Raw genomic sequence first — 27921 nt, 5'->3', positions numbered from 1 at the left:
TGTGACTCAGGTGTTTGTCTTATTGAAGGTCACTTTGGTGATTACTGGAATCGGACAGTATAAAATTGAGGCCTTGATGATTTGTCGCTGCTGCTTGTTTTGTTCGACCAGACGATGGAGATGCCCACGGACAAACAAGTGGAATAGTCCTAGGCCGTTAAAGGAAACATATTATGCCCCTTTTCCACAAATTAAAACAGTTCCCAGGTGTCTTAAAGACATGTGTGTGACATGCTTTGGTCAAAATACCCCAAGGATCACAGCTCTTTTCATCTGCTCTGTTCAGAACGGCTGGTTTCAGTGCCTTTATACGCAAATTAGCCACTGCTCACCCCGCCCCCTCTTTACTGGTACCTATACTCACAGGTAGGGGGGGTATTATGCAAATTTGAAAACTAATGACATCATTGTCAGACAACTGAGGGAACAGCTCGTAAAACCACATGGTTTTCAGCCTAGGGAGCCTGAAAATTACTGATTTCTATTTGTAAATTCTTACATTTTAGGGGCCAGAAGGAAGGACAAACGCCCAAATATATGTTAAAGAGCCTTCAAACAGTGATATTTCCATTTAAATCCTGACAAGAAAGGTGTCACCACCTCCACAGCTTTGAGATTGAGAAAGTTTGTTTAGTATCTATCAAAGGTTCGGACAAACTTCATCTCAACACACCTATAAGGCCAATAACTGCCTATCTGCTTCCTCCACCTGATGACCTTTAAAACCAAACTTATACCCCTTTCCCACTGGCCAAAAAACCCGTTTAAACCCGCTAACAATCGGCTTTTGGTGGCAGTGGGAAAGGCGCACCGAGCCGCGTCGACCCGCGTCGACGCGGGTCAAACGACTCGGCAAGCGACGCGGGTTAAAATCTCCTTTAATCGGCTCGGCTCCGAACGGCTTGCAGTGGGAACGCCAGACCCGCGTCAACCCGCTAATTTACGTGATGACACTGAACGTTACGTGACGCTACGTCATCGCGCCGGTCGCGTCTCATATCACGTACCAAAACAAAGCTCTGCTCCGCTCTGCTCTCATCCGAGACTGGGATCAAAAGATCAGAGAACACTGACCAAAAACGATAGAAAAAAAGAAAAGAAAAGAAGCGACAGTCTGTTTAACTGACGTGTTGTGCTGCGGAGGTCCGTCATCCGGCCGCAGCAGACTCTCTGTCCTCCGCGGTCCTGGTGCTCCAGGTCAGCCAGCCAGAGAGTCTGCCTCGGCGGACGGACACTCCGCGGCGGGCGGCTGTGGCATGACTGTGTGTGTCTCTTGCACCGCGGATGAGAGCGGAGCGACTGGTTTATGCTCTGTCTGATCCCTCAGCGGGGGGTCAGACTCGGCTCATTTTGGTCAATGGGAAAGGGGCCAAATGCCGATTGTTAGCGGGTCGACCCGCGTTTAAAAAACCCGCGTCGACCCGCTAATTTTAGTGGGAAAACGGCTAAAGTGACTATAGAAGATGGAGACGATACACAAAGGAGGACGAGGTGAGCCAGGACCCAAGAGCCTTGCTGCTTAGATTCAAACTCCATTGGGGCAAAGTGGCTTCAGCAGTGACCCCTAACCAATCCCCAACGTGAGATCCATCCTCCTTCCAAGATCCGACCACGTGATTGTACATGTAGTAGCATCGTCACAAGTCAACAAGGTAACTATCTACCACATTCCTACGAGTCAGTACAACTCCTTCTAGTATCTCTGGTTCCTCATACAACAGGACTGACTAAAACTGAAGTGACTGGATGACCTGAAACTGAAACCAGAGGAGTCGACCTTGAGGTCAAGTGGAAAAACACCTCATGTTAGTTAGTTAGCACCACCGTCCTCTAGCAGCGCCCTCTGCTGGTGGATCAGTGAATCGCTGGCTCACTAACAATTGCATAGTGGGTTAATTGATCAAAGTTTTCAAGACATTGGCTCCACATATATCAAGACATACAGGTGCTTTAAGGCTGCAGCTAGTGATTGTTTTTGTAACTGACTGTCATTTTCTCATTTAATATCTCAAACATTTGGTCTATAAAACAGTGAAACACGTTCTTTCTTTTAATCCTAACATCCTAATATTCAGTTTATGATCACATGAGACAAATAAAAACAGGACATCTTCACAATCGGAGAAGCTGAAGCCCTTATTGATTCATTCACTAATACTTTCAATGGCTATAATATGCAACATTCAACTGGGATTGTTCAAACAGTCACATACCATAGTGTTGGTGTCATTAAGTCCCAGCTGTCAGCATTAAGGGTGATGACTAGTAATTAGCTTCCTGGTGGCCAAAAGAGTCATCAATCCGCATCATTACTGGGTATTAGAGTTTTAACTGTGCATGAAATAAAACATAAAACAGTGCGGTGATGCAGACATCACAGTTTTCTGAACCAGAAGTGACTTCATCACATGATTTTTTTGTTTTGAACGAGCAGCTGAGTGACTCATCCGATCATCTATTATGATACACAAGGAAAACATGTTACCCACAATTCCCTCCTCTGCTGTTGCTGCTGCAGTTTTTTTTTTTTATCATTTAGAGTCAATTGAGTCTGGTTTCTCACCTCATTTTCCCTCTGCTACCCCCCCACCCCCACCCCCACCCCCACCCCGACTCTACTTTTAACAATTTGTCTCCCTCTGTGGCAGCGTCGTGGTTGGTTTTGAAACAGAAACGACGTCGGCCGACACACAGGCGCTTTTTTTTACACACATAGAAAAAGTCATTTCTGGCTGCGGTGCCATGAGAAGTCAAAATTTATATCCAAAACGTTCCTCTCCCTCTCTCTCCTTCTCTCTCTCCCTTTCTCTCACTTGGACATGAAAATTCAATCATCATCATCTTTGCAGATTCGATTTCATAAAAAAAGAAGAAAGTTAGTGGGCCAGACTCTTTGGGATTTGTTTTAAGTGGGACAGCTTACACGGGACGGGGTTTCACTGCAGATTATGGAAGCAAAGGGAATTCAACTACAGCCCATGGGGGAGACGTTTCAGACTCGTCGTACTGTAGTTTGCCAAATTTTAAGATGCACTAAAAATGTTTTTCCTCCCTCATGCTCTTCCAATATAAAACACGACCGACCGGGGGGAGAAAGAGACAGGTTCCTATATATGTGTATATTTTATCCCGCGGCCTTGGTGGATTCTCTGAGCCAGGACACTTGGGAGGTACAGTACCAGCCTTTTTGGATTTGAGAGCAGCTATAAAGATTAAACCCCCCTGAGAGAGGAATAAAACTCAGAAAGAAAGAAAAAGCTTCTATGTTATGGTTGGTTTGGTGCATGTATGTGTGTGTGTGTGTGTGTGTGTGTTAGTGCTGCAACAACCCGAGTTTTGGCAGTAAACACTGACAGACCCACTGTTATAAATTGTGCAGGGCAGGCGTCCATGCATCCATCTGTTTATACTCATCTGTTCTCTCTTCTTTATAATTGCTTCATCTGTCAACTCAAGTGTCTGTTAACTGCTTCCAAAAATCTGTTAGATGCAGATTTTTTTTATCATTATTTATTTTTGTTACCCCCCTTTCATAACAGTAAGCGGCACCGACTTGGTGATTTGCAGGTTAAAAAGATGTGGACGTGTCGAGAAAAAACAACCTCATCATCTTCTCTTTATGAAGCTGTTAAAGTTTAAAGTCGTTTACACATCGGAGCGTCGTTAGCCTTTCATCTGAAGACGTGTTATAGCCCACCTGATGATTATAAATCCAATTTTTCAGTCTTCTTCTTGTAGCCGCTCTGCGAGTTCATCACAGGCTGAAACAATGAGACCGACATAAATCAGCAGATTTGCGTAATAATGAGAGCTGTCAAAGTTAATGCGATAATAATGTGTTAACGCAGATTACACCATTAACACCACTATTTCTTTCTATGTGATTAACACACATTCTGTTAAACTGGGCTTTTGGCCTGACTCGTAGCTTTAATCAAGTTTTATGTCAAATGCAGCGAGGCCTTCGAGGGTGTCTGGAAAATACAGTATGTGCCATTATTTTTGGGTCATGTGTAATAAAGTTACATTTGCATTACACAGCATATTTGACAATTATTAAATGCCTAAAAATAACCCTTTAGTGTGCGATTTGCACAAATAAAAATGTTTGATTTATTTGCAATCAAACACAATCAAATATTTTGAGTTTTTTTTTTACCACTAGCTGTGCTGTGGAGCAACATTTTAATGAGTGGGTCCTGTTTTGTTTGTATCGTGCACATGTGAGATCCACAGTCTTGGTCCTAACCTGTGTTTCTAAAAACCTGAATTTGCACCTCAGCTGTTTAAGTGAGGAAAGAAGGAGCGTAAACAAAACTTCACTTTGAGCAAAATAAAATGTTGCAATAACGGATGAGGTTGTTTTTTTTAAACTTTGGGGCCATGTGCAGTTGCGTATTTACACATCGGAGCAGTCACAGAGCAACATTACCATTTATTGGGAGTCAGGTTTCTCCCCATCTGATGAATGTAAATCCAATATCCACTCTCCTGTCTCCTGAGGAAAATATCTGGCTCTTCAGCCGCTCAGTGCTCCACGATGTTCACCAGCTGCTCTCTGTCTGCCGGTCAGGTGCTGTAGCTACAGTGAGTGTTTTTAGGGGCTTTCTCGGTGAAAACAAACCGCTTGTTGTGGCCAAAAATGACGACATGAGAGCAGCAAACGGTGAAATTGTGGGACACACGTCTATAAAAGACTGAGAGGAGCCGATAACTGATGAGATTTCAACTCTGCAAATCACCAAATGGACGCTTACTGAGCGAACGCTACATGATAGATACTGTACGATTAAGGCAACACTGTGGTATGCTTAGCAAAAGCCATTCCTACATAATACTGAGAAGAGCAGCTGCCTGTAAATGGAAAAAACTAAAAAACAAAAATCAAAACAACAAGTTCAAAGTTCATCGATGACACAGTCTCGTCAGTCTCGTTATGTGCCGTTTCAGCTCCGCACGACAGCTGGACAAGCGAAGGCTCTCGGGTGGTGGTGGTGGTGATGATAAAAATGACGATTAAGTTGTCGGGTCAGTTTGACTCCACACAAAACGGCAAACCGACCCCCAGGCAACTTCACTCTGCTCCTATAAAACGTGACCTCTGACCCTTCGTTGCAGATGGAGGAGCTCTGTGACTCAGACCCGACGCGCGACAACGATCATCGTCCTTCTCAAAGTCTTTTAAAAGAGAAATATGTGCAGGTTCATCAGCTCCACGGTTTCAGTCTCGTGGCTCAAACGCTCACACGTTTAGTGGTGAACTTCTTAAAAAAAAACAATGTTGTTACACTTTTTTTTTTCCTTCTTTTTTAAAAGTTCAAGGCGCCGTTCGTGGAGAAGGAGGAGGAGAAGGAGGAGGAAAAGGAGGAGGAGATGCTCGGCCGCTGCAGCAGGACCAGGATGCTGAGGTGTCTGGTCAGACGCTGCAGGTCACGCCGGCGTCCTCCACGTGGCCGCAGTTGGTTTTGCCCCAGCCGGAGAAGTTACACTGGTGGATGGTGTCCTCGGTCCCCGCGCACGCCACGTCGTCCATCCAGATCAGACCGGTTCCTGCAACAGGAAGATGGAGAAGGTTACAAGAATGGACAATTTAAAGCAGAAGTAAGCGATCTGGTCGTTTTGGCTGCTGTAACTTCCTGTCAGCCGATGGAGTTAGCAGTCCCCGCCCTCGTCCCTACGTCACCACATTCACGCGCATCCCTTGGCTGCACACAGAGAGGCCCGCCCCTTTATGCTGTTCTCTCTCCTCATTGGATAAAGGTTGTAGGATACAAGGAAAGTTTTCTCCTCGGCTTACAGCAGAGCAGAGTGACTGACAGACCCGTGTTTCAGACCAAGCACTCTATATAAGTGATTGCTGTCGGAAGATATAACTATTTATGACTTATATTAACACAAATATTCCACTTACTTCTGCTTTAAGCTCCGCTGGTGGTTCATAAGTTTGCTAGATTGATCTGAGAGCTTGCTATTCTCATGTTTTCTTTAAAAAAAAAAATGTTTCTACCTTTTTTTGTTTGTTTTTCACCTCTTTTCCCGCCTTTCTCTTAAAAAACACGTGCAAACAGGTTCACAAATTCACTTTCTGAGACAAAAAGGTGCTGCGATCCAGCGGTGCAGTAGCCTACATGTGCAGATAGGTGAAATGTGATCAATCTGAACTAAAAGGCATTTTTATCATTTTAAAAGATAATCAATCACAAGCATTTATTGGGAAATAGAATAAGAAATAAATAGATAGATAAAAAATAAAGAAGTCACATCTGGACTTTAACAGCAGCCATCCAAGCTCCGCCCTCTCTCCCCTCCCCCCTCCCTCTCTCTCTCTGATGGCTCGTCAAGGCATCACTTTGACTCGTCTGCGCTCATGCACGCAGTCGAAACGATGTAACCGGAGCCGAAGAGATACGTGGAGTTTTTTATTTAATCATCACACAGTGAATCATAAACTAGATAAACTCTTAAACTTAAAAAACACAAAATAAACACCACATCCTGAACCCACTGATGAATCCTGACGTCGCTCTTCTTGTTGTGGGATGTAAAAGTGGATGTCATCATTAATTAACCAAAGTAATGAAGCTTTTTCAGCTGCTCTTTGAAACAGACGATGAGCTTGTGACACTGGATTGACTCGTCGAGGATTTGAAGCCAGAGTTTTAAGATGTTTTCAAGGTTTCGGGGCCAAACGGTGTCACAACCTGATATCACACCACAGTTCATCATTAGGACTGAAGGGTTCGAGCCTTCAGGCCGAGACACGGCTCCGAGTATACTCTCTGTGCTTCTTCCTCGCAGAATTGTTGATCAGATAATATCATATCCGGTGATAAAAAACGCATTCCCAGCTGGTAAGCAGAGACTTCTTTGGCTGTATTGTTTTTCGCAATAAACTTTAGTTCCTGTTTGTAAAAAGCAGAATCACTGGAGTCCTGTATACACTTCGGTTTTGCAACAGTTTTCAGATGCTCGAAGGAGAAACCACTCAGCTGCGAGGGAATAAGAGCAAGACATTTGGTTGCACTCACATGCTGATTCTCCACTTTAAAGGAGTCAGAGCTAAAAGGGGTTTATGTCCTGTAGGTAAGAGAAGAGAGAGAGAAGCTGAGTCGCATGTGAGGCCTTTAAAGCAGCATCTGGAGCCTTGTAAGTGCGGAGATAGAAGCTGTCGTCTCCGTCGCTCGGCTCTAAATCACAGCTGTTAATCCCTCAGGTGTATGTGGAGCTGTCAGCATCACCGAAGCACCAGAGGGGGGGCAGAGGGGGGGAGGGGGTCTGATTGGACACCGACCGTCCCACCAGAGTCAGAGGGTGGCGGTGGTGGTGGTGCAGTTGGGAATTTGGATCAAGAATACTGAAGGAGATCAGAGCTTCTGTTTGGATTTCTTGTGAGAAAAGCAGTGAAACGACAGCAAAAGAAAGAAAAAACAGCAAGAAATAGGTCAGAAAAGATGAAAAAACAACAATAAAAAGGTGCGAAAAGTCTACAAAGAATGAAATGATTGACAAATAAGCAGAATTCTCAAACATTTAGTGGCTGCAGCTTCTCAAATCTGAGAGTTTGATGCTTTTCTGTCGTATTTACATGGAAGTTAATTCCACATTTCTAGGTTTTGGATCGTTGATCAGACAAAACAAGACTCTCTTTCACTTCATAAATCTAAAAAGACAAAAATGATTAATAAAGACTGAAAAAAAAGATGTGTTTCATCCTCAAAGTGCAGCTGCTCCATGTGATTTAGTGTTGGTCTTCACCTCCGAGGGAAGAAGAGACATCACCACTTCATCACTGTCGTCAGTTCATTGACAGGTTTGAGCCTTGAATATGAATCAAAATCAAAAGTTATTTCTACTTTTCAAGCTTCATCAGCTTCATAATTTATTTTCATACTTTTCTTTCACAATTCACAGCTCAAGTGAAACAGACCACATACAGCGCCGTCAAACGTTTTCCAAAACCTCTCATTGGGACCGTATTAGACCCCGTTTCCTTCCTCGATGTGTTTTATGTCGTGTTGGAGGAAGAAAGCTTTTTCAAAGATCCGTCCAAAATAAATCCCAGTCCCAGTCGGTAGCGAGAAAAAAAAAGAAAAAGTGTAGCTCTTGGTGCAGCACCGGCCCGATGGCACCGCCACTTTGTCTTTTTACATTTGGAACATGTGCTGCATGAAATAAGTGTGGACACGGCCCGGGTTTAGAGACCTGGTGCTGCCAGTTTCTTTCTTTTTTCTTTTTTTTTGGCTTGTTTCTGTGTTTTTTACTCTTTCAAAGCTCAAGTGGAGCAGCAACACATAAAAAGAAAATCTCAGTATAAAAGATTTGATGACTTTAGATCATCGTTGGACACAAACTCTCTGGTGAAATAAAAATTTAGGTCAGTTCTGTTTTCATAACCAAAATCCAGAATCAGCTTGAAAAGAAAAGAAAAAACTGGCAGGACATGTGACACACCCTCGCCCCTGGACTCTTGGCTGAGAAACCCCCAGGAAGAGAAAGAGGAAGGACTCTTCTTCTTTCTCTTGTTCTTCTGCAACAAAACCTGCCTCATATTTCTGCATCATTTGTCCCAAAACGTTGCATTTAAAGGGGAAATATGCAAATCTGGTCGCTTTTCCTCTGTTTTGCTAACCCTCCTCTCGACCATGTGCATTTGTTTTCAACGAAGCCGGCGAGAAATCAATCTATGGAGCAGTGGATAACGTTATTTATCATATACGATGTTACAGTGTGTATATTTGTGTAGTTTAATCTGTCATAAACAAGAGATTACAGGTTATGTGATTTTACAAGGTTGGTTTTCAGCCAAGAGACGCTACGAGGAAGGCAGAGAGCCTCCATTCTCCCTGTAACAAGTTAAAATCATTTATTTAACCTTCACAATTACTCCAAATCTGTTTAATTAAGGTAAAAATGTAGCATAGTTGAGGTTAAAATCCTGTATAGTTCCTCTTTAAAGGCCGATATCTGAATAAAAGAAGCAAAAATCACCAAAACCACCTACTTCCGATCCCAGATGTTACAGTACATAACAAAGAGGCACAGGCTGCGGATTTAACGGATTTAAAAGCAGCGTGAAACGTCACACACGTGTCCATATGGATTCAGAGGTACAGCGTTGTTGTACATGAGCAGCAGCTGTTCTGCTTCACAAGAGCTTAAAACCGTTTACTCTGGATCTCACAGGCCCGAGGTTTCACGATGCCACGTTCGTGACACTTCGCACAAACACAGTGTTGAGTCACTAAATCACCGTGATTGGAGGGTCACACCCAGACACAGTTTAGACAAGAGTTTCCTCAGTTTCAGGACAACGAGGAGGAGGATTAAGACTCTGTTGTTGAGTCTGTTTGCAAATGAGGCTTAACGAAAGAAAAAAAAAAAAAGAAAAAAGAAGAAGCTGGTCTGCAGAAAATCAGTTCTGGGTTTTGTAAAAGTCGACTTTTTTCTATCCAACAGTATCCGATTCTCCTGGAGGGTTGACGTCTGCGTCTCCTCACTGATTATGAGGTCAGACAAACTCTGGTGTTTCGCTCCTGGTTATGGGAAATACAAGTCGATGCTCACCTTTGCAGAGCAGACTACGATGTCATTGAGTTGGACTCCTCGGAGAACAGTGAGCCCAGGAGGCAGCTCAGACGTTGGTGCAGCTCAAACAAAAACACTGAGGAATTAGTGCAGCTCCTTTTGACTCAAATAGGCAACTGAAGGGCACACGAGTATAGACCCAGACTGATGAGCGGAGAGAAACTGAACATTTTGAACGTACTAAGCGACCTCTTGGTTGTTTAAGGCTTTTTAAATTCATTTTGACGAGCTGTATCAACATGTCAGACATAAAAACACACAAAATATGTTTAAACTTGGTCGATCGGATTCAAACAAAAGGTGATAGAAAGTTTGAAACCAAAACTTTCAACCGAGGTTGACGGTAACTCTCCTCCTGACTTTGTTTTTCATGCTGCAACATCTGGAATCGGCCACATGATTTGATCATAGTGATGATGTGATCAGTGAAGGTTGTAGTTATAGAAAACCCTGGGTTGTGAAGGCTTCATACAAATATCTGGATGCATGATTATCTAGAGGAGCTGTATAATGGCATTATTGGTAGATTTTACATAATGATGTGGGTTTGTGGTTAACTTCATTATAGATTTGGTTGGAACTGTGTCTCATATACATACTGTATAAAATAAAGCATTTATGATTGGTGCTCGTCTTCTTTTTTCCTCAAGACCATTCAAGACCACATCTGCAGTGACATTTTAACTGCAAACTTGCTCAAATTGGCTTAGATTTTATTTAAAATGATCTTTTCTTTTTAGCTGAGGAACAACGTAAATATAAAACCGCATGATTATTATCAGTACCCGTACTAAATACAGTAATGATCTTGAAGGTGGTTTCGCATTGGTTTGGTCTCGGTCTTGGACTTGGTCTCGGGTTAGGAGGTCTTAACCACAACACTAGTTTTGATATTCATGAATTTAAAGGGATAGTTCAACATTTTGGCAAATTGGCCCATTGCCATAATCCCTATAGTTTTAGCAGTGGGTTCGTTACCTTTAATTGTCGGTGCAAGCTATTTTTAGAACGGCGGAGCAGAGCCGCGAGCTGCTCAGAGCTGCTCAGAGCTACGCTACGGAGGCTCATGGGATTTATTGGTTTCCTTCATCAAACTCATCAAATACACAATCCAACAACTCCAAAACGCTCTGGTGGACAAGTTGTGACCTGCACATTCACCACGCTATGAGATAATAACACAACGTTACGAGACAGAGTTGTTTTTAGAGGTAAATTCATGCAAAACAGCTGATGCGCGTTCCTGTTAGGGGCAGGTTTTTGGCAAGCGGTCTCTGAATTTGCCTTGAAAACAACTCAGTCTCGGCACATCAAACTATTCCTGGGCAAGGCACTGAACCCACGGCTGCCACCAATGTAATATATACGAAGCTATGGTGTTATTAGGTCTGGTGTCATTAGCTGTGGTACAGTGTGTTCTCTTCTCTCCTGTCTAAAAAAATGCCCTGAAATCTCTTCAAAGATCTTATTATGAAGCTGTAAAAGTTAAACAACGAAAAAAAAGAAAGAAAAGAAAAGAAAATCAAAAAGGTGAATGAGTCATCTGAAAAAATATAAATTTGAATTCCAGATTTTTAGTTTTAAATTGAATCCAGCCGTGATGCTGGTCACCGCTGTTGTCTGGAGGTCGTCCCCTGGAACAAAGGCGTGTTTTCCCCTGATTTTCCAGACGTATTGGTAACAACTCGTCCTGGACAGAGGCTGAGTGATGTAAGGTCGACTGGTGAATGAAATAAAATATAAAAAAGAGGGAGAGAGAGAAAGAGGGAGATGGATATGACCCGCGAGACTCCCGTTTTGACGACATCTGGCTCTCACGGCGTTCCTCATAAAAACCTTAATATTAATCCCTGCAGCTTTTCAGGGCACTGTTTAAATAATACCAGTTGACGGTGAAAAACAGCGGAGTTTGTAAAAATCACAAGTGCTTCCATCGGTAAATTTCACCCCATGGATATGTACTGTAGGCCTACTGTGGGAAATAAGGCTTCATTAATTTCCTGCTGTATAGTAGGAAAAAACAATTATTATTTGCTCATTTTTGCATGATTTTCAATATCACTGATAATATCTCAAGACCCAGAGCTTCATTTAGCCCTGTTCATGTCGACAAGATATAAAAATCAGATACTGGAAACTTCCTCAGGATAAAAAAAATGAGGATAAACGTCTTGTGCTGCAGCTGCTGCGATGTTTCTACGCATGTGCAGTCAATCTAAAACGCCGTACAGTCACACGCACTCTTCTCATCAGGCATTTTAAACTAAATTAGCATTGATGAAGTAGTGACAGTTTTGGAAACTCTTCCAGGACCTGTAATCTTGTTTAAACTGTCCGCTTTTCTCTTTCGTCCTTTTCCAGTTGTGACTCTCAATATAAAACACACTGAGCTGCATTTAAAGCAGATATCAGCTTCACGGCCGTTTCGGCTAATGCTGCGTTCAAGGCAGGCTTTTGAAACCGTAAGTTACAGCTTCAAGTCACAACTACGACTTGGTAGCGTTCCAGGTAACCCGTAGCTCGTGTTTTTACCATCCTGTTGTCTGTGAAAGTTCCCTATAACGGCCACTCGTAACTTCCGACCCGTGAACTCGTACCAGATCGAACTGGTATGACTTCACAGGAAGGAAAAACACAAAGTACGAGTTTCTTTGAACGCACCATGAGTTAGCAGCCCCCGCCCTTGTCAGGCATCAATTGGTCCTCGTGCTACGTCACCACATTCACGCGCATCCCTTGGCTGCACACACAGCCCTTCATGCCGTTCTCTCTCCTCATTGGATAACACTTGTATCCCACAAGGAAAATTTTCTCCTCGGGTTACAGCAGAGCAGAGTGACGGAGAGACTCGTGTTTAGGCTGAAATACTTCATGTAAGTGATTGCTGACGGAAAATAGGACTATTTAGGACTTATATTAACAAAAACATTCCACTGATATCTGCTTTAAAGTCTCGTAGTTTTAACCTGCTGTTTGTCAGAGCAAGGATGAATTTTAAAAAAATAGGCTAAATGTTAAATATCTGGTATGAACTGTAACTTCAGAGCAACTTCCTTATATATCTGTACAGTTTGTCTGCCAGAGCTCTGGACCTCAGCGTCTTGGTCAAGGACACTTCTGAGTCACAGAAGCTTCCTTGAACATTTTTCTAATCCAGTGACAATAACATAACTCTGACCAAAAATAGAAACAAATAACGTCAATTTAAACAAGTTTTGTTTGTGATTTTCTACTTCTAGTGTGTGTTAGAGCTTGTTCTCCTGCTGCAGAGTGAATCTGCCATCGATCCCTGATGATGCTGCTGTGATGGACAAGAATAAAGACTGATGAGCGGAGAGAAACTGAACATTTTGAACGTAATAAGTGACCTCTTGGTGGTTTAAAGTTTTTTAAACTGTTTTTTAAATTCATTTTGACGAGCTGTATCAACATGTCAGACATAAAAACACTCAAAATATGTTTAAACTTGGTCGATCGGATTCAAACAAAAGGTGATAGAAAGTTTGAAACCAAAACTTTCAACCGAGGTTGACGGTAACTCTCCTCATGACTTTGTTTTTCATGCTGCAACATCTGGAATCGGCCACATGATTTGATCATAGTGATGTGATCAGTGAAGGTTGTAGTTATAGAAAACCCTGGGTTGTGAAGGCTTCATACAACTATCTGGATGCATGATTATCTAGAGGAGCTATATAATGGCATTATTGGTAGATTTTACATAATGATGTGGGTTTGTGGTTTACTTCATTATAGATCTGGTTGGAACTGTGCCTCACATACATATAAAATAAAGCACCTAAAGCACCAATAAAAACACCTGAAAAGACTAAACCTTTAATTCAGGACTCTGCATGTTGTTCCTGTTCATTCTTAGACTTTGTTTTTACTGTGTAACCTCATGAACAACATGAGTGCGCTGAGTTTGCAGGTGCAGTGAAGTAACGTGTGTTTGTGTTGAGAGTTTTCTCTTTTTTTCTTTTACCCTGTCCGAAGCGCCCGGTCTTGTGGACCTCCGCCGCTCCTCGGTATCCCAGCATCCTACACACCACGTCTCCGTCCTTCTTATCCCACACGTCGTCACACACCGTGCCCCATCGACGCTCGTGGAAAACCTCCACGCGTCCTTCGTGAGGCCCCGACCCGTTCACCAACCTCACCAGGGTCTCCTCCACTGCAACAACGACAGACACACAAACACACACACACATTAACACATAGAAAAGTCTGTGTATTCAAGTAAACATTCATGCATATTTGTTTCTACCACTTAACGTGTTTGCAGACGGGAACATCGCCGCATTAGCGAACAGGAAAACTGGAGTCTTCATTATTTATGCCAACGCAACGACGTTGAAGGAACACATGAGTCTTTTATCTGGCATTAAACTGGCATGGCTTTGAACTCACACTGAGCAGATTACTTTCATTGTGAGTGTTTATGAGTTTAATGAAGCTCTGTAAATCGAACCAATATGAAGACAAACTAAGATGAATGGAACTGTTTTTGACATGAAGCTCCAGATATTTTTTTTCTTCCATAAACCAGAGAAACAGTCAAAAAGGAAAAATAAATAAAGTTACATTTTCCCTTCTCCATGCCTCCCTCCTCTATACTCCTTCGCAAAAAAAACAGTGAGGTTAAAAAAATGTAGGTTTTGAAGTTGTGTTCAATAATTTTTCATTAGTTGACCTACAGTTCTGCATTAATCAAATAAACCTGACAGCGCAGAGAAATTCATAACTTCCTGCTTTGGCACTTCACTGTTTGCATCTGTAAGTGTTTATCCTGTTACCTTAACTGGAGGATGGAAACAAGCAGCTGCATTTAAAACATCGAGGGGATTTAAGGAGGAGGCAGATGAGAAGAGAACAGGGGATGAAATAAATAATTATAATAAAAAATAAAATAAAAAGATCAGAGGATGTGAACCAACGGTAAAAGTGTGACCATAAAAATGTAGATGAAATTTTATGAGACGACTTCACGTTAAATCAAAAAGAGAAACTGTAGATGAGATTTAACAAGAGGTGTGACAGAAGATGTGATTTAAAGTGATGTAAAGAAATACTGAAATAAGAGAAGAGAGTCTGGAAGAGGTGAAGAAAGAAATGAAGAGGCAAGATGGGTGGAAACTGGAAAATAAGAGTCTCTGTGCTAAAAATAAACTCAGTGATGATGTGTGCGTGTGTAAATGTTCTGCAGAAGCGTGTTAGCCCGATGGCAGTGAACGCAACACAAAGCACAGCTGCAGGTCATGATGATGATGAGGCTTCATCACTCAGGTTGCAGGTGTTCGCTCATAAAACAAAGAACTGGACAAATAACGATGATGAGACCTGATGATCGCAACAAATAAAGAGGAATCAGGTCATCAGACTCATTATGACTTTGTTTTTAATTGATTATTAAACTGGTTGTTTTTATTTCCCCTGACTTCACTCCCTCGCCCCATGATTTTATTACTCTAATGATTGATTTCATTGCTTCTTCTTACTGTCTAATTGATTTCTGTTGCTGTGGAACTTGCATGTGAAATATTTTGAGCTGCAATTTATGTCATGAATGGTGCGCTATAAATAAAGTTTACTGTTGTTAATATTACTCATCAACACCTGCACTCTTCTTCAGTATTGCTAGCTCAGAGGTTGTTGCCAGCAGGAACAGGCTGAAAGTTCAAAAGAAGGACAGTAACAGTGAGTTACTGCACTTGCAGCATCAAATATACAAAAGCAAATAGTGTACACTGCAAAAACCCAAAATCTTACCAAGAATATTTGTCTTATTTCTTGTCAAAATGTCTCATTTCTAGTCAAAACTAATCTCTTTCCACTTAAAATAAGACTCATCACCTAAAAATGTACTTGTTAGATCATTTTCACTTGTTTCAAACTAATTTAGTAGAAAAGTCTGCCAGTGAAAGCAGGTTTTTTGTGCTTGTAATAAGAAAGAAAAACTTGCTCCACTATCAAATTCTTCTACTTATTTCAAGTGAAAATATGCTTGAAAGAGGTAAAAAGTGTCTAAAAACAAGTATAATGAGATTTGTTTTGACTAAAAATGACATTTTGACTAAAAATAAGACAAATATTATTGGTAAGATTTGGAGTTTTTGCAGTGTAAGCAAAGGAGGAAAGGAACAGAAATACTGCAGGTGCATCTTCTTTGTCATGTTTTTGAACAAGCTCATCATTGTTAGTTACAATAACTATTTAATAACTATTTACAATAACTATTTAAACACCTACCTGCAGAGGTGTGTAGACTCATCACAGTTTGCTGGTAAAGGGCCTGGAGTGCCTTGCTCAGTGGCGTTACAGTCATAACAATAAGACTACAAAAACTGCTGTATAATCAGAATTAAGGATGCGTGTGTGTGTGTTTAGGCAGAAGCTTCATGCAAGCAGAGACAGTGCATCTCGTATTCCTCAAACTATGTAGCAGCTGCACTTATAATTGACTTGATTTATCACCTCTCGGAGGGCAGAGAGGAAATGAAAAAGAGAGGTAAACACAGACACACACACACACACGCGCGCGCATGCACACACACTGGACGGCTCCTCGGTGTCAAGACACGCACCGACTGAGGCTGTTGACAAAGTGCTGCGGAGTGAAGCCAGACACATTATCTAGACAGGATATTGGTCTCATCAGACCATCATAAACTTTAACCGTGAACCATTTAACTCTCATTATACACTCAAGTTATTTGCACTCACTAGCCCATCATAATTTAATATCTACCATAACATTATACTATCATATCTGCTGCGTATGTTTGTATCATATTCCTGCAGAAAGCCAGTAAATTAAAACCAGAAATTAGATGTTTTTCTGTCTCCTGCTGCTGCTGCTGCTTTTTTTTTCTTCCTTCAGACGACTGAGAGACAGAAGAGCAGCGTTATTGAACAGTGCACACACAGAGGGATGAGTAATTGAATACTCAATTACCTCAAACAGATGTTTAAACTATTTGTTCACTCATCAGAATGAAGTTGGATGAAAACTGCAAGTCTGTCCACACACTTGACTTCTTCTTCTAAATATGTTTTTATTGTGTTGCTGCTTAGTTTTGCTTTGTCTTTGCTGTATCTATATACAGACCGTCACAGATCATGTCAGCTAAAAGAGCAAAAAATATATTAATTCAACCATATTTGTGTCTGTATGTGGTCACTGGCTATAGTGCAGTGTTGTACGAGTCTCTATGTCTACAGAGGTGGGAATGGGAGTGCATTATTTATCATCTTCTCACACAGAGGCTGAATTTGACAACTCAGACTGTAATAAAAATCTCTAAGATTATGGTTCCAACTTGAAAATTAAATAATACAACCAAGCACAAGTTCACTGTTCGCTGTGTTAATGTCTCTCTGGATTGATGTGTCCCTAGGTGTCAGTCAAATGGTAACCGCGCCCTACAACTAACTCTGCTTTATTGCCTATTTTATCTTAAACGGGACCATAATTTGAAGTATAAACATCATATTGTATTGAAGAAGACCTCAAACTAGTGATTAACACCCAAAACTCAATGTGGAAACATTTGATGCTGCAATAAACCAGGTGAGAAGTTGGGTCATTTTCTCATTGACTTCCATACAATTGGACAACTTGTTGCATCAAAAGGTGTCGCCCCCTAATGGTCATGTGATTGAACTGCAGACACACTACAGCGATTTTGGGACCGAAGTATAATTAATCTTAATTATTATCATGTGGTTAGACATGCAGATAAATTAATCAAATATAAAACAGTGACAGTTCAAATAAAACTTTATGAAAGAGTTGGATTTATAGCCATTAAAGTAACTTAATAAGAAAAATTGTGTTTTTACGAAGCAGCAGTTCAGTAGCTTGGGAATATTTAAAAATCTACATGATTTTCTTATTATTAAATCACCTCTCAGATTATCTTTTATTGACCCATGACAAAAGCCAGGCTGACTGACTGACTGACTGACCGTTATCAGTCCTATTTATTCTTCTAATCCTAGCGCACATGTCGAAATACCGCTGAGACATTACTCACTACTTTCTCACGTGTCTATCTCACTCTATTCATCTTTTTCTCTCTCGGCCCTTCATTCCTCCTCTGCCTTGTAAAGTGCCTGCAGCTTCCCACTGTGCAAATGAGAGACTCTGGGGAGGAGAAGAAAAAGGAGGAGGAGGAGGTGGAAGGTGGAGGCTTCTGGACGGAGGCAGAACATGTCGACTTCAGACCTAATCGGAACCATACAAGCAAAACTAAACACACATTCATATCTCTGCCACGAAGTTGGACTGCGACACGTTGGAGTTATTTCCCCTCCGGTGGGAGTGCACTTGATTTATTTTGCCAGAAAACTGTAGAAATCAGAGCAGAGACGATATGAGAACGAACGTTAAAGTGAATCAATTTACTGAAGATTCATGTAGCTGCGATGTGAGATGACACTGCAGCAGGAACAACACAGTCCGGCAGCGACGCTCCTGCTAGAGTGTGTTGTTAGGTGGAAACCTCTCATCCACAATTTCGGTGACTTTCATGCTTTGAAATGAACTGAAGAATTACACACTCCTCTAATTATGGGCTGAAACTTTTTCCAACTTCCCAGGCTCATAAAGTTTAGTCTAAACCCGTTTGGATAATACCAGAGAAGCCAAAATACGTGTTTTGCCTTTTTTTTCCTTGAAAAATTTGGCAATTTGGACATAGACGGCTTTCATCAAGGAGGTGGGAACAGAAACAGAAACTGACTGTTTGCTAAACTCAGACAGCATGGGAACATCATCTAAACATTTGCAAATCCTAACGTGGTACAGTACAGCAGGTCAACAAGTTTCAGATTTGAGGCGATGTGCTGTATAGTAGAGCTATAAGAAGCATTTAAGGTTTTGATGGCTGATGTCTCTTTTTTGTAGCTTTCCCAAAAACCAAAAACACAACAGAAGTGTAAGAGATAGATTTGCTGGTGCTGTAAAAATAAACATGTCTGACTATTGAAATTACTTAATACAGTCGGACACTTGCGGGTCGACTAAATCTGAAACCTCAAAACATTGAGGCTGACAAACCCAGTACTTCCACAAATACTGTGGAGTGCCTCAGCTTTATGGTTTCTGAGTTATTCAATTGTCCTTTCCAGAGAAAAACCAAAATAAAACCTTTTTTTCTGGCTATTATTTAGGATAAAAATAAGAAGTGCTGCCAAACTTAATACTCCTTATAGCCTACTACTGGCACACGCCTTTGAGATACTTCTGCTTTCCTTGTCCAAGTTCCTTCCAGAGAACCAAAACAAGCCTTTCTGCCGAACTGCATGTGATGTGGAATAAAAACTGTTTTTCACACATAGTTCACAAGCCGAATATTTTTCCTCTTAAAAAACCAGCACAAATACTGCTACAGCATGAGCTCTTAGCAGCTATGTCCTAATAATTATTTTTTTGGTTTAGTTTACACTCCAGAACCATTGACCAAACTTGTTACTCGAGGTGTTTGCCAAGGACATCTGGTCGCCTGGTTAACCGTTACGCTCTTATAAAACCATGACTCTAAACTCTTTGGCTAAGTAGGCGTACTTGAAGGCAGCACAGTGTTTGGTTCTTCATCCACGCTTCCAAACTGGCCACCATAAAATGTCAACACGTCATACCCACCAATTTCATTTCTGGATTGCAAAAAGGGAATTGGCGGAAAATTAGCCTCAAATAGCTGTCTCCACCCACCCAACCGCTAAGACCTTACTTTTACGTAGTTGATGGCTTTTTCAGAGTTGTGAACAGTGATGATGTCCAAGGAGAAAAGTGTCAGGAATCAAAACAAATACTTCTTTAAGTAAAACGTCAGTAATCCTACTCCCTTGACTTGCACAGAGCTCTCATGTTCACTTTGGACGGTGAGCAAAGCAGTTCACCATCAGCTAAAGAAGCACTCCCTAATTCTTGACATTTCACAACAGACCTTGTACCTTTTCTGCGAAAGTAAGTGAAATTAATGCGAGCGGCGAAAGTTATAACGACTGTTTTTGTCCAGAGAGAAAAAAAAAATAGACAAATGAGCTCCAAGTGTTGGTGGTCGTCCAAGTGGTTCAAGCCTCGCAGGCCGGGCGAGCTGCATGCACAAAACCAGAGTGTCAGTACCTGAAGAAAGCCAGAATATAGAGTGATCGTGTATTACTAATGTCTATCTGGCAGGCAGGGAGGGTCTGGATCGGACCGGACCAAATGGCATCGGGACAACAGCTAACTAACTCCATCTGTTTGTAAAACATTCGCCTTGAAACCCTGATGTTACTGTCAGACGGTCACGCTTTTTGTTCAATTGTTTTCTTCTGCTGAATCTTACTTTGTCTCTTTGTAAAGTTGGTTTACAAGCACAACCACAATCTTAGTGCTTCTATAGCCTATGATCTTCATTCAATTAAAAAATTCAAAGCAAATAGTTTTTGCAATATGGGAAACATGCTTGTATCTGTCTGGGCGGGCTTCAGCAGCCAGTTAGCTTAGCTTAGCATCAAGACTGGAAGCAGAGGGAAACACCTAGCGTGGCTCAGTAATGTTCACTAATTAACACCATGTAAAATCCCATAAAAGAGTCAAACTGGGTCTGATGAAACTGTAAATAAAACGACTGATTCACCTCTTCGGCTCCAGTGTGTGTGTGTGTGTGTGTGTTTCCTCATGTGTGTTCGTTTAACTGTGTGTGTGTGTGTGTATGAAATCAGAAATGAAGAAAATTAAATTACACGGCGCTGTGGGGGAGTGGGGTGGCTCTGTTCTAACCCATCCACAGATAATTGGATTCAGCAAATTAAATGTGAATATAAATAAAAACTGAGAAAGCATCGGGTATATCAACAAAACTGAAAACTGAAAAATATTAAATAACCACTGATCTCTTTTGACTCTGTTCCTCTGCACTGATGTTGGCGACACAAAGAAAACATAATAATAGTAACATGGTTTTATCATGAGGTTGAGTCCCAGGGCGAAAATAAATTTCTCATTAAAGTCCAGAGTTGAAAACATTTATATCTGGATCTCTGTAGCTGCGAAGGTGGACTGTAAAAACAACCTGTCAGACATTAAACCCACTGTACTTACTGCTGGACCCTTGAGCTGAACTATCAAACTGTCAGCGAATAAGTGTGTGTCTGTGTGTGTGTGTGTGTGTGTGTGCGTGCTTCACTGCCTTTCTTACAATATGTTCACTGCCAAGTTAAAATTACTCAAAACTTTGCAATGGCTGAAATATGAAAAACAAATTAGGTGTTTCCTTGCAAGTTTCGTATCCGTGAGAAAACTACGTTTAGGAATCATAATGGACAAATTGTGTTTATTTGGACTCTGGCCCTCGCTGTTGCTAAGCTAATGGGTTGATTTACGTCAGCTAATGTCAGCAGCAACTGTTAGCACGTCCAGCTAACTAGACCACAAACGTCTAAGGACACATTATTAACTTATTTGAAGATTACATATATCATATATATATTCCACTAACTTTGTGAATACTGAGCCTGGATGCTTTCAGAGTTTCAGCCAATGCTAGCTGCCCTTTTGTGTTGCAATTGAAGAGGTTTAAACTCCAGCAGCTTCAGCCAATGATTGCAAAAATAATAAAGACTCTTTCAACATCAAGAATGAAAACATAGTTACTTGAAACTACTTGAACATACAAACAAGTTTCTGCAGGTACATTTTTCCCTCAGACAATGGTTAAGCAAACTTTACACTGCAATATAAGAACTAAGCTAATCAACAGTTGATGATGCCAATTTCTATACAACTTTTCACAAAAGATCACATGTGTAAGCCCATCAATAAAATGCACAAGATCCCAGTTATAAGATTCTTGTTTTAAAATAACAGAAACGTTTAAAAAGTCAGCCAGAGAGACACAAAACCAACTTTTTACCCTAACCGCAGCTAGCTCCGGCTAATACGTTAGTCGTCACGGCTGTCCACTGCTGTGTGATTTTCTGTCTAGTTGGGAATTTTTGGATCATAGCGAAGAGAAACGACTCAGAGTGTATTTGGCGAACATTATCCGTCCTTTTTATGTAAAGTTTGTGCTACTTTTATGACAGCATGACAGGTTTCTGGGCTAATTTATGTCTAACCGTGCAAAACTGGTTGTCATTTCTAACTAAATCTGATACCGTCTGTGTTTTTGTCTCATGTGCTTTTGAAAATGAATATTGTTATCAACTGTATTCATGCTACATCTGAGCCAGACAGATTTGGATCAATAACTATAGGCCTATGTTTTACTCATGACCACATAAACTTTGTTTTTACTTGAATTTACTTGAGTTTTATCAGAGACACTATAAGAAAATGCACTTCTCAGATATCAGAAATATTGATTAACATTACATTAGAGACAGTAATCTGTAAGGCACAGTAGTAACTAGGCCTACATCATCGTAGAAGTACAGTACACATTTTCATCTGTTTCAGTGTCTGGCACTATTTTCTTTTCATTGTGGTCTAATTTGTAATTCATCTTTTTTCCTTCGAGTGTGCTTCTTGCGACTTTTCTGGTGAGACTTCACTGTCAATTAGAGTCAGCATCAATCCAGACCCAACAAAAGAAAACTAGGCTATTTAGCAAAGATGAAAGTCTCCATGTTTCTGTCCTGCTCTCTCCAGATCTGGGCTCCAGTTGTTGCTGCTGCTGCTGCTGCTGCTGCTATAGGCCTTTAACCAGAGCTGAGGAATCTGATCCTTTCAGTGACATAACGTCCTGAATGGCAGATTAATTTTCTGTTAATGCCCAACATGTGTGGGGTGAATGTGCACTTTTTCCCACAGACCACAAACTTCTTGAGGTCTCACTCTGGCAGCGCAGGTATGCACTGTAAGCTTTTGAAGCGTAAAAAGATCCCAAGTCGTGCATCAAACGATAAGATTTGTGACAGAAAAGTTGCGTGGCACGGCGCTTTGGCGCTTTGACACTTCTGACAGTCGACAGCATGTGGTCTCGCTCCGTCGTCCTACTTTCTCTGAAACATCAAACATGCGCGTCTTGTAAAATGATGTGAGGAAAGAACCGATCTCTGACGGTTCTGTAATGGGCAGAAGAAACCACATTCACATGGTCGACGTCGTCTACTCTGTTTGACGAACACCGCGGCATCGCTCATCGCAAGGAACGACAGCCATGATGATGATGATGAAACAAAAGGCAGATACATTTCTGTGGTTTTCCAGGGGGGCATTAATGGTTTTTCTTTCTGTGTACCTGACTCCAGATTGTTGGTTATGTATGAGGTTTCAGTTTACCACCGCACGACGCACACACGGCCTTTCAAGGCCTTTTGATGTAGCCCGAGCCATGTGGTTGTTCGTCATGTGTCGGAAACCGTGAGATTACGTTGAAAGGAAAAGCAGATCCACTGATCCTTTAAACTCGGCCACAGTCCTGCGCTAAAGGAACGGCAGGTGGAACAGAGATGTATGAAGCCCATAAAGTCACCAGCTCATAAATTTGTGATTCTCTATTACCAACTATTGGTTTTGGATCACATGCACTGATGTATGTGCTCGTCGTGTTACAGCAGCGGTGCCTCGGTGGGATATTCTGTACATTGACTGTGCAGCTGGACAGGAAGTGGCTAAAATATACCTAAATATCAGAGTGCATGAATCAAACCTAAACTGTGCTATTTTATTTGATGCTGCTCATACCTAAACTATGTGGTCTTAAGTTTTTAAAACAGTTTAAATGGGCCATGGGCTTATATAAATATAATATACGTACATATACAGCAGGTGTCTGAAATAGTTTAAATGTGTCCTACCTAAGTAACTAAGTACATCTAAGTAGGTAGAAACAATATAGTCCTGTATTTCATGCCACATTGCACTTTAACATTACTGCAATTCATGTAAAAATGCTATTTATTTTGACAGCTTCTGTATACCTGCTGTACACAGAGGGAGACTGTCCATAAAATTGTATGATGGCCTTCAAATATATCACATGTTCTTACTGATTTAACAACAAAAAAGTACATTAAAAACTTAATATAGTACCTTATTCAAGTGAGTTTGTTTTTGCACTTCTCTCAAAGTTGTTTTGACTATTCCTGTTTTTCCTTTTTAATGAAGCATAATTGTCCCAGAGAAACACTGTCTCATCATGGTGTACTGTAAATCTCTCTTGAATCTTGTTAAATCGATGTATTTTAGATTTCCTATGAGCCTTTATGTTGCATTTTTGATTGTATTCATGTTCAGAATAAAAGTGACAGAGCAAAAGCCTCTTAACTGTTGCTTTAGTGTGTTTTCCAAAGTTAATATTGCTGAAATTACATACGTAGATGGTAGTTGCTCCATTTAAGCACTTGTAGCTACAGACTGTTCCAGTTAATCAGTTTTGTTTACCACATTGCCCATCAATCATCTTTTTTTTTTACTGTTCATACTAAAACCCCTTAGTAATAGAGGACGATGGGAAAACTATAAACTGCAGTGTTTGTTATAATGGTAATTAGTGGTAATATGACTGTAACATGAGTTGTCAACATACTTTCCTCAGCGAAGTCTATAAACATTTAATTTTACTGGAGAATCTTTTAGCAGCCCATGGTAAATTTAACCAAACTGGATTTACTGACTCCGCACTTGCACGTGTGTGTGTGTGTGTGTGTGTGTGTGTGTGTGTCTGTGTGTGTGGTCATCTTACAAGCTCAGAGCTTCCACTTCCTGCTGGCAGCAGCATGTTAGCGAAGGGACTTGGCATTTCTAACAGGAAGTCATTTTCAGCTCTGCAGTGTGTTGCTGTTGTTGATCAACACTTCTCTTGAAGTGTTCTCTCAAAATGACGAGTACAAATGTTATTTTTGGGCTAATTGATATTACACTGAAATTTACCTACTCCTGCTTTTGTCTGTGAACGTCTCTCTTACTTCTAACACCAACTTCGAAAACATCATAAATCATTTTTAAATGAGTCTGAAGCAGGTTGGGACAGGTCACAGGTGCAGAGTTGATGTTTGTGCATTGGTTTCTTGCAGTTATTTCTCTGACAGGTGTATAAAGGTGCAATAAGACACACTGTTAATCAGAGCTGACTGATTAACAGTGTGTCTGACTCTTAACTGATGTAGCTGCAGCTGAGGAGCACAGGGTATTTTCCCTCTGAGCTGGACTCTCACCTGTTTTCTCTCCTCGGTCTCCTCGATCTCCCTTCTCCCCCTTCAACCCTCGTTCTCCTCTGTCACCTGAGGAAAGAAACAGACCAGGTGACAATTTAGCAGATTTTACAGAAGCAGAAATGAAATATGAACTTTTAAAATGCGATTTTCACACTTAAAGTTTTGTGCATAACAGCTTGTTTGTGGTTTAGGTTGAAGTATTCACGTCATGATTGGTTTTCTCCTTTTTTTCTTTTGAATTATTGATTCTATATTTGAGAAAAAACAAGATTATCGCTTTTCAGAAACACTTATTGCATGCTGTATAATATAATTATACATATACAAGTATAAATGCTGGAATATCAAAATAAAACGGCCTGAATGGGACTTTTCAAGTGTTTTTTTTGCTAAAATGTGAAGAAAAAGCCGCTGTACCATCATGGTACATGTCTCATGCCAGGTTTAAGGGGAAAAACTTGTGTAAAACACCAATTATGTCAATGAAAAACCTGTAGTGTATCGTATATTCAACAGGCTGTATCCTAACAGTGACAACCACAATGAAGCACAAATTGTTAATAACACACAGAAGTATGAAAATACTTAACCATAGCTCAACACTGACAAGTTTAAATTTAATAAAAGACTCTTTCACAGCCCATTTCCTTTTCTTATTTTCACCCCTCTATATTTTTAGCAGAAGCCTCTAAAACAGCCGGCCCTGTAATCGTCTCCTGATATGGGCATGAAATGTGAAAATTAGAGGATACCACCCTGCGTCCTGTGTTTTAATCTACCTCTAAGTGTTGTGGTTAACATTCATTTGTGTTTTTTTTTGTGTGCTGCTGCAGCGTTGGGGTGAACGAGGTCGAAACAGAAGCTGCTGCTGCTGCTGCAACAAAGAGACCAGTGTCAAGGTGAATCTGTGGAGTATCTCTGCAGACGTAGTACTGTAGATGTTTGCATGGTGGAAAAGTTAATGCAATGCAAAAAAACAACCCCACCACAGAATCAGTGTAAGTAAAAATCCTTCCCTTTGTGGTTTCTGCAAAAACAACCCAAAAAACATTATGGTACGTTTACACGCGACACCTCCCTCCTCCAATCAGCAGCATGGATACCACTTTTTCCCTCATTTGTTTTCTTTTCAAAATAAGACCCCGTTCCAGGACAGAGTCTGTTTCGCCGCCATTTTTTTGCTAATTTTCAAGGTTTGAAACCACAAGTCTGGTTTTGCAATGAAGCTATAAGGGGATCGGCTTCAAGTCGGCATTTATCCCACCTTTAATTTGACTTTTTTTTTCTATTTCTGAAACCACAGCAGCAGCAGCAGCAGCCGAGGTGGCGCTCAGTCCCACCTACCATCCATGCGTTGGGCCCGTTGAGTTTGAGCCCATGCATGTCTGAGCAGTGGAGCTAAACGCTGACTGAACCACACCCTCGGCCTGTCAGTGTCACCTCAGCTCTGACCACATCCTTAACAACAAAATAACAGCGCAAGGGGGAAAAAATCCAAACACATCGCTAAGCTACTAACTGCCGAGCCACAACAGACAACAGATGCATTCGATTTTAAAGCTGCCACTAATTTCAGTCCCTACGGGGCCCGACTGCGAACATGTCTCAAATTTTTTTTATTTTAAACGTCACTAATCAACATGTCGACCTCTGGGGATCGCACCACTTTTATTCTGACTGGATTATTTCAACAGGCATTAAATGCATCGCCGTGAAGCTTTTCTACGTCCGTGGCCCAGAGGGATGATGATGATGAGTCCTGATGAGACAAACGATCCTCTGGCTTCTTTTGTTTGCTCCATCAGTGATAATAATGGTACAACCATCCGCGTCCTTCAGCAGAATCATTTCTAATCACTTCATTTTCCTTCTTGAGCCAATTGAACATAGCCAATTGTAACAAACACCAAGTCAAATGTTTAATTTCTCCAACTGCAAAAACAGGGAACAAATCCATCTGTCATCATCTAATAGCGCTGTTCCCAAAACCACGCAATGCATCCTCATGACTTGGACTTGTCGTACAACAATGAATCGACTTCTACAGATGAAATTTACTTTAAACTTCAGTTGAGTCATATTTTACAAGAGCAAAACTTAAATTTGTGGTTTGCAGGGAAGCTTCAAAATGCACAAACACACAGAAAACAAATGCCTTTTAAACACAACCTGATAAAATCTTCACATTTTCCAATAAAGGGTTAAAAACTAGAACTAATAAGCTATCATTTTTATGTCTGACAACATTGGTCATTATTCAGCTTCAGTCTCCGTATAACTTTAGTGTTTAAATGCAGCGTCACCATTTAAAGCGAATTAGCAATGCTTAAACTAAGCAAAGACTGCAACTGTGAGTATGTTAATAAACCAATCAATACTATTGTTTTATTAAAGATACAAAACTAAGATGATGAAAGTCCTAACTGATAAACATCAGTATGTTATTTCTGCAACATTATCCTCCAGCTCTGAGCATTGCCTTGTGTAAGTGCAGCCCGTGTTGAACATTACATAATTTGACCTTTGTTTATTCTCACAGTGGCTCATAGCAACAAAACCACAGCATCACACAGCTTTGCAGCTCAAACTGTAGCAAATAAATGAGTAAATCTTTATCTAAACAGCACCTTTCAAGAACAGATGTCTCAAAATGCTTAGAACTTTAAAAAAGACAGAGAAAATCAAGACTAAAACATGTGTCTTGTGCTGCTTCTTAAATAAACCTTGACCTCTGTAGTAGCTCCTTCTTTAGGCAGGTGCAGGTGCATGAGCATGTGTGGGTTTAAGATGAATATTGAACTAGATTCTGAAATTGATTGGAAGTCAGTGCAAACAGGGCAGAGTTACTTTGTCTAGAAGTTTGTACACGGCTCAGGTCAAAAAGGAAATTACAGTCAAGCCTGAAGGAAATGAACACATGTATTAACATCTCCTTCTTCTAACCTCATGTTTTTATTTTACAGCCAACAAATTAACCTTATGGTTCAGTCTGAACAGGATCATCAGCCATATTTCAACGTGCAATAAGCAGCTGTTTTCAGTACAAAGCTCTGATAAACCCACCGTGCCCCTGTCCAATATCACCGGGGACAAAGTTAGCAACTAGATTATGAAAAGAAATGAACAAGAATAGCTATTTTAAAAAGACCCAGATGTTTTTCTCGGTGGGTTCAGATGAAGAGTAAG

The 27921-nt window shown here is 40.9% G+C and overlaps 1 protein-coding gene across 1 annotated transcript in view; it reads right to left on the bottom strand.

Moving 5' to 3' along the window:
* Positions 1–5416: 5416 nt before the first annotated feature.
* The window catches only part of scara5 (scavenger receptor class A, member 5 (putative)), a gene marked incomplete at its 3' end in the record, with an annotated part of 103099 nt that continues 80594 nt past the window's right edge, over positions 5417–27921 (bottom strand). Inside the window, exons 9-11 of the mRNA XM_084001326.1 lie at positions 24736–24801; positions 13571–13759; positions 5417–5550 (exon numbers count right to left, since the gene is read on the bottom strand). Of these exons, the coding sequence (XP_083857452.1) occupies positions 5417–5550; positions 13571–13759; positions 24736–24801 (389 nt within the window). The remainder of the gene's footprint in view (positions 5551–13570; positions 13760–24735; positions 24802–27921) is intronic.

This window comes from Trachurus trachurus (assembly GCF_905171665.1).
Source record: "Trachurus trachurus genome assembly, chromosome: 24".
Lineage (NCBI taxonomy): Eukaryota > Metazoa > Chordata > Actinopteri > Carangiformes > Carangidae > Trachurus > Trachurus trachurus.
The sequence above is the reverse complement of the archived record's forward strand: the minus strand, read 5'-3'. Positions and strand labels throughout refer to the sequence as shown.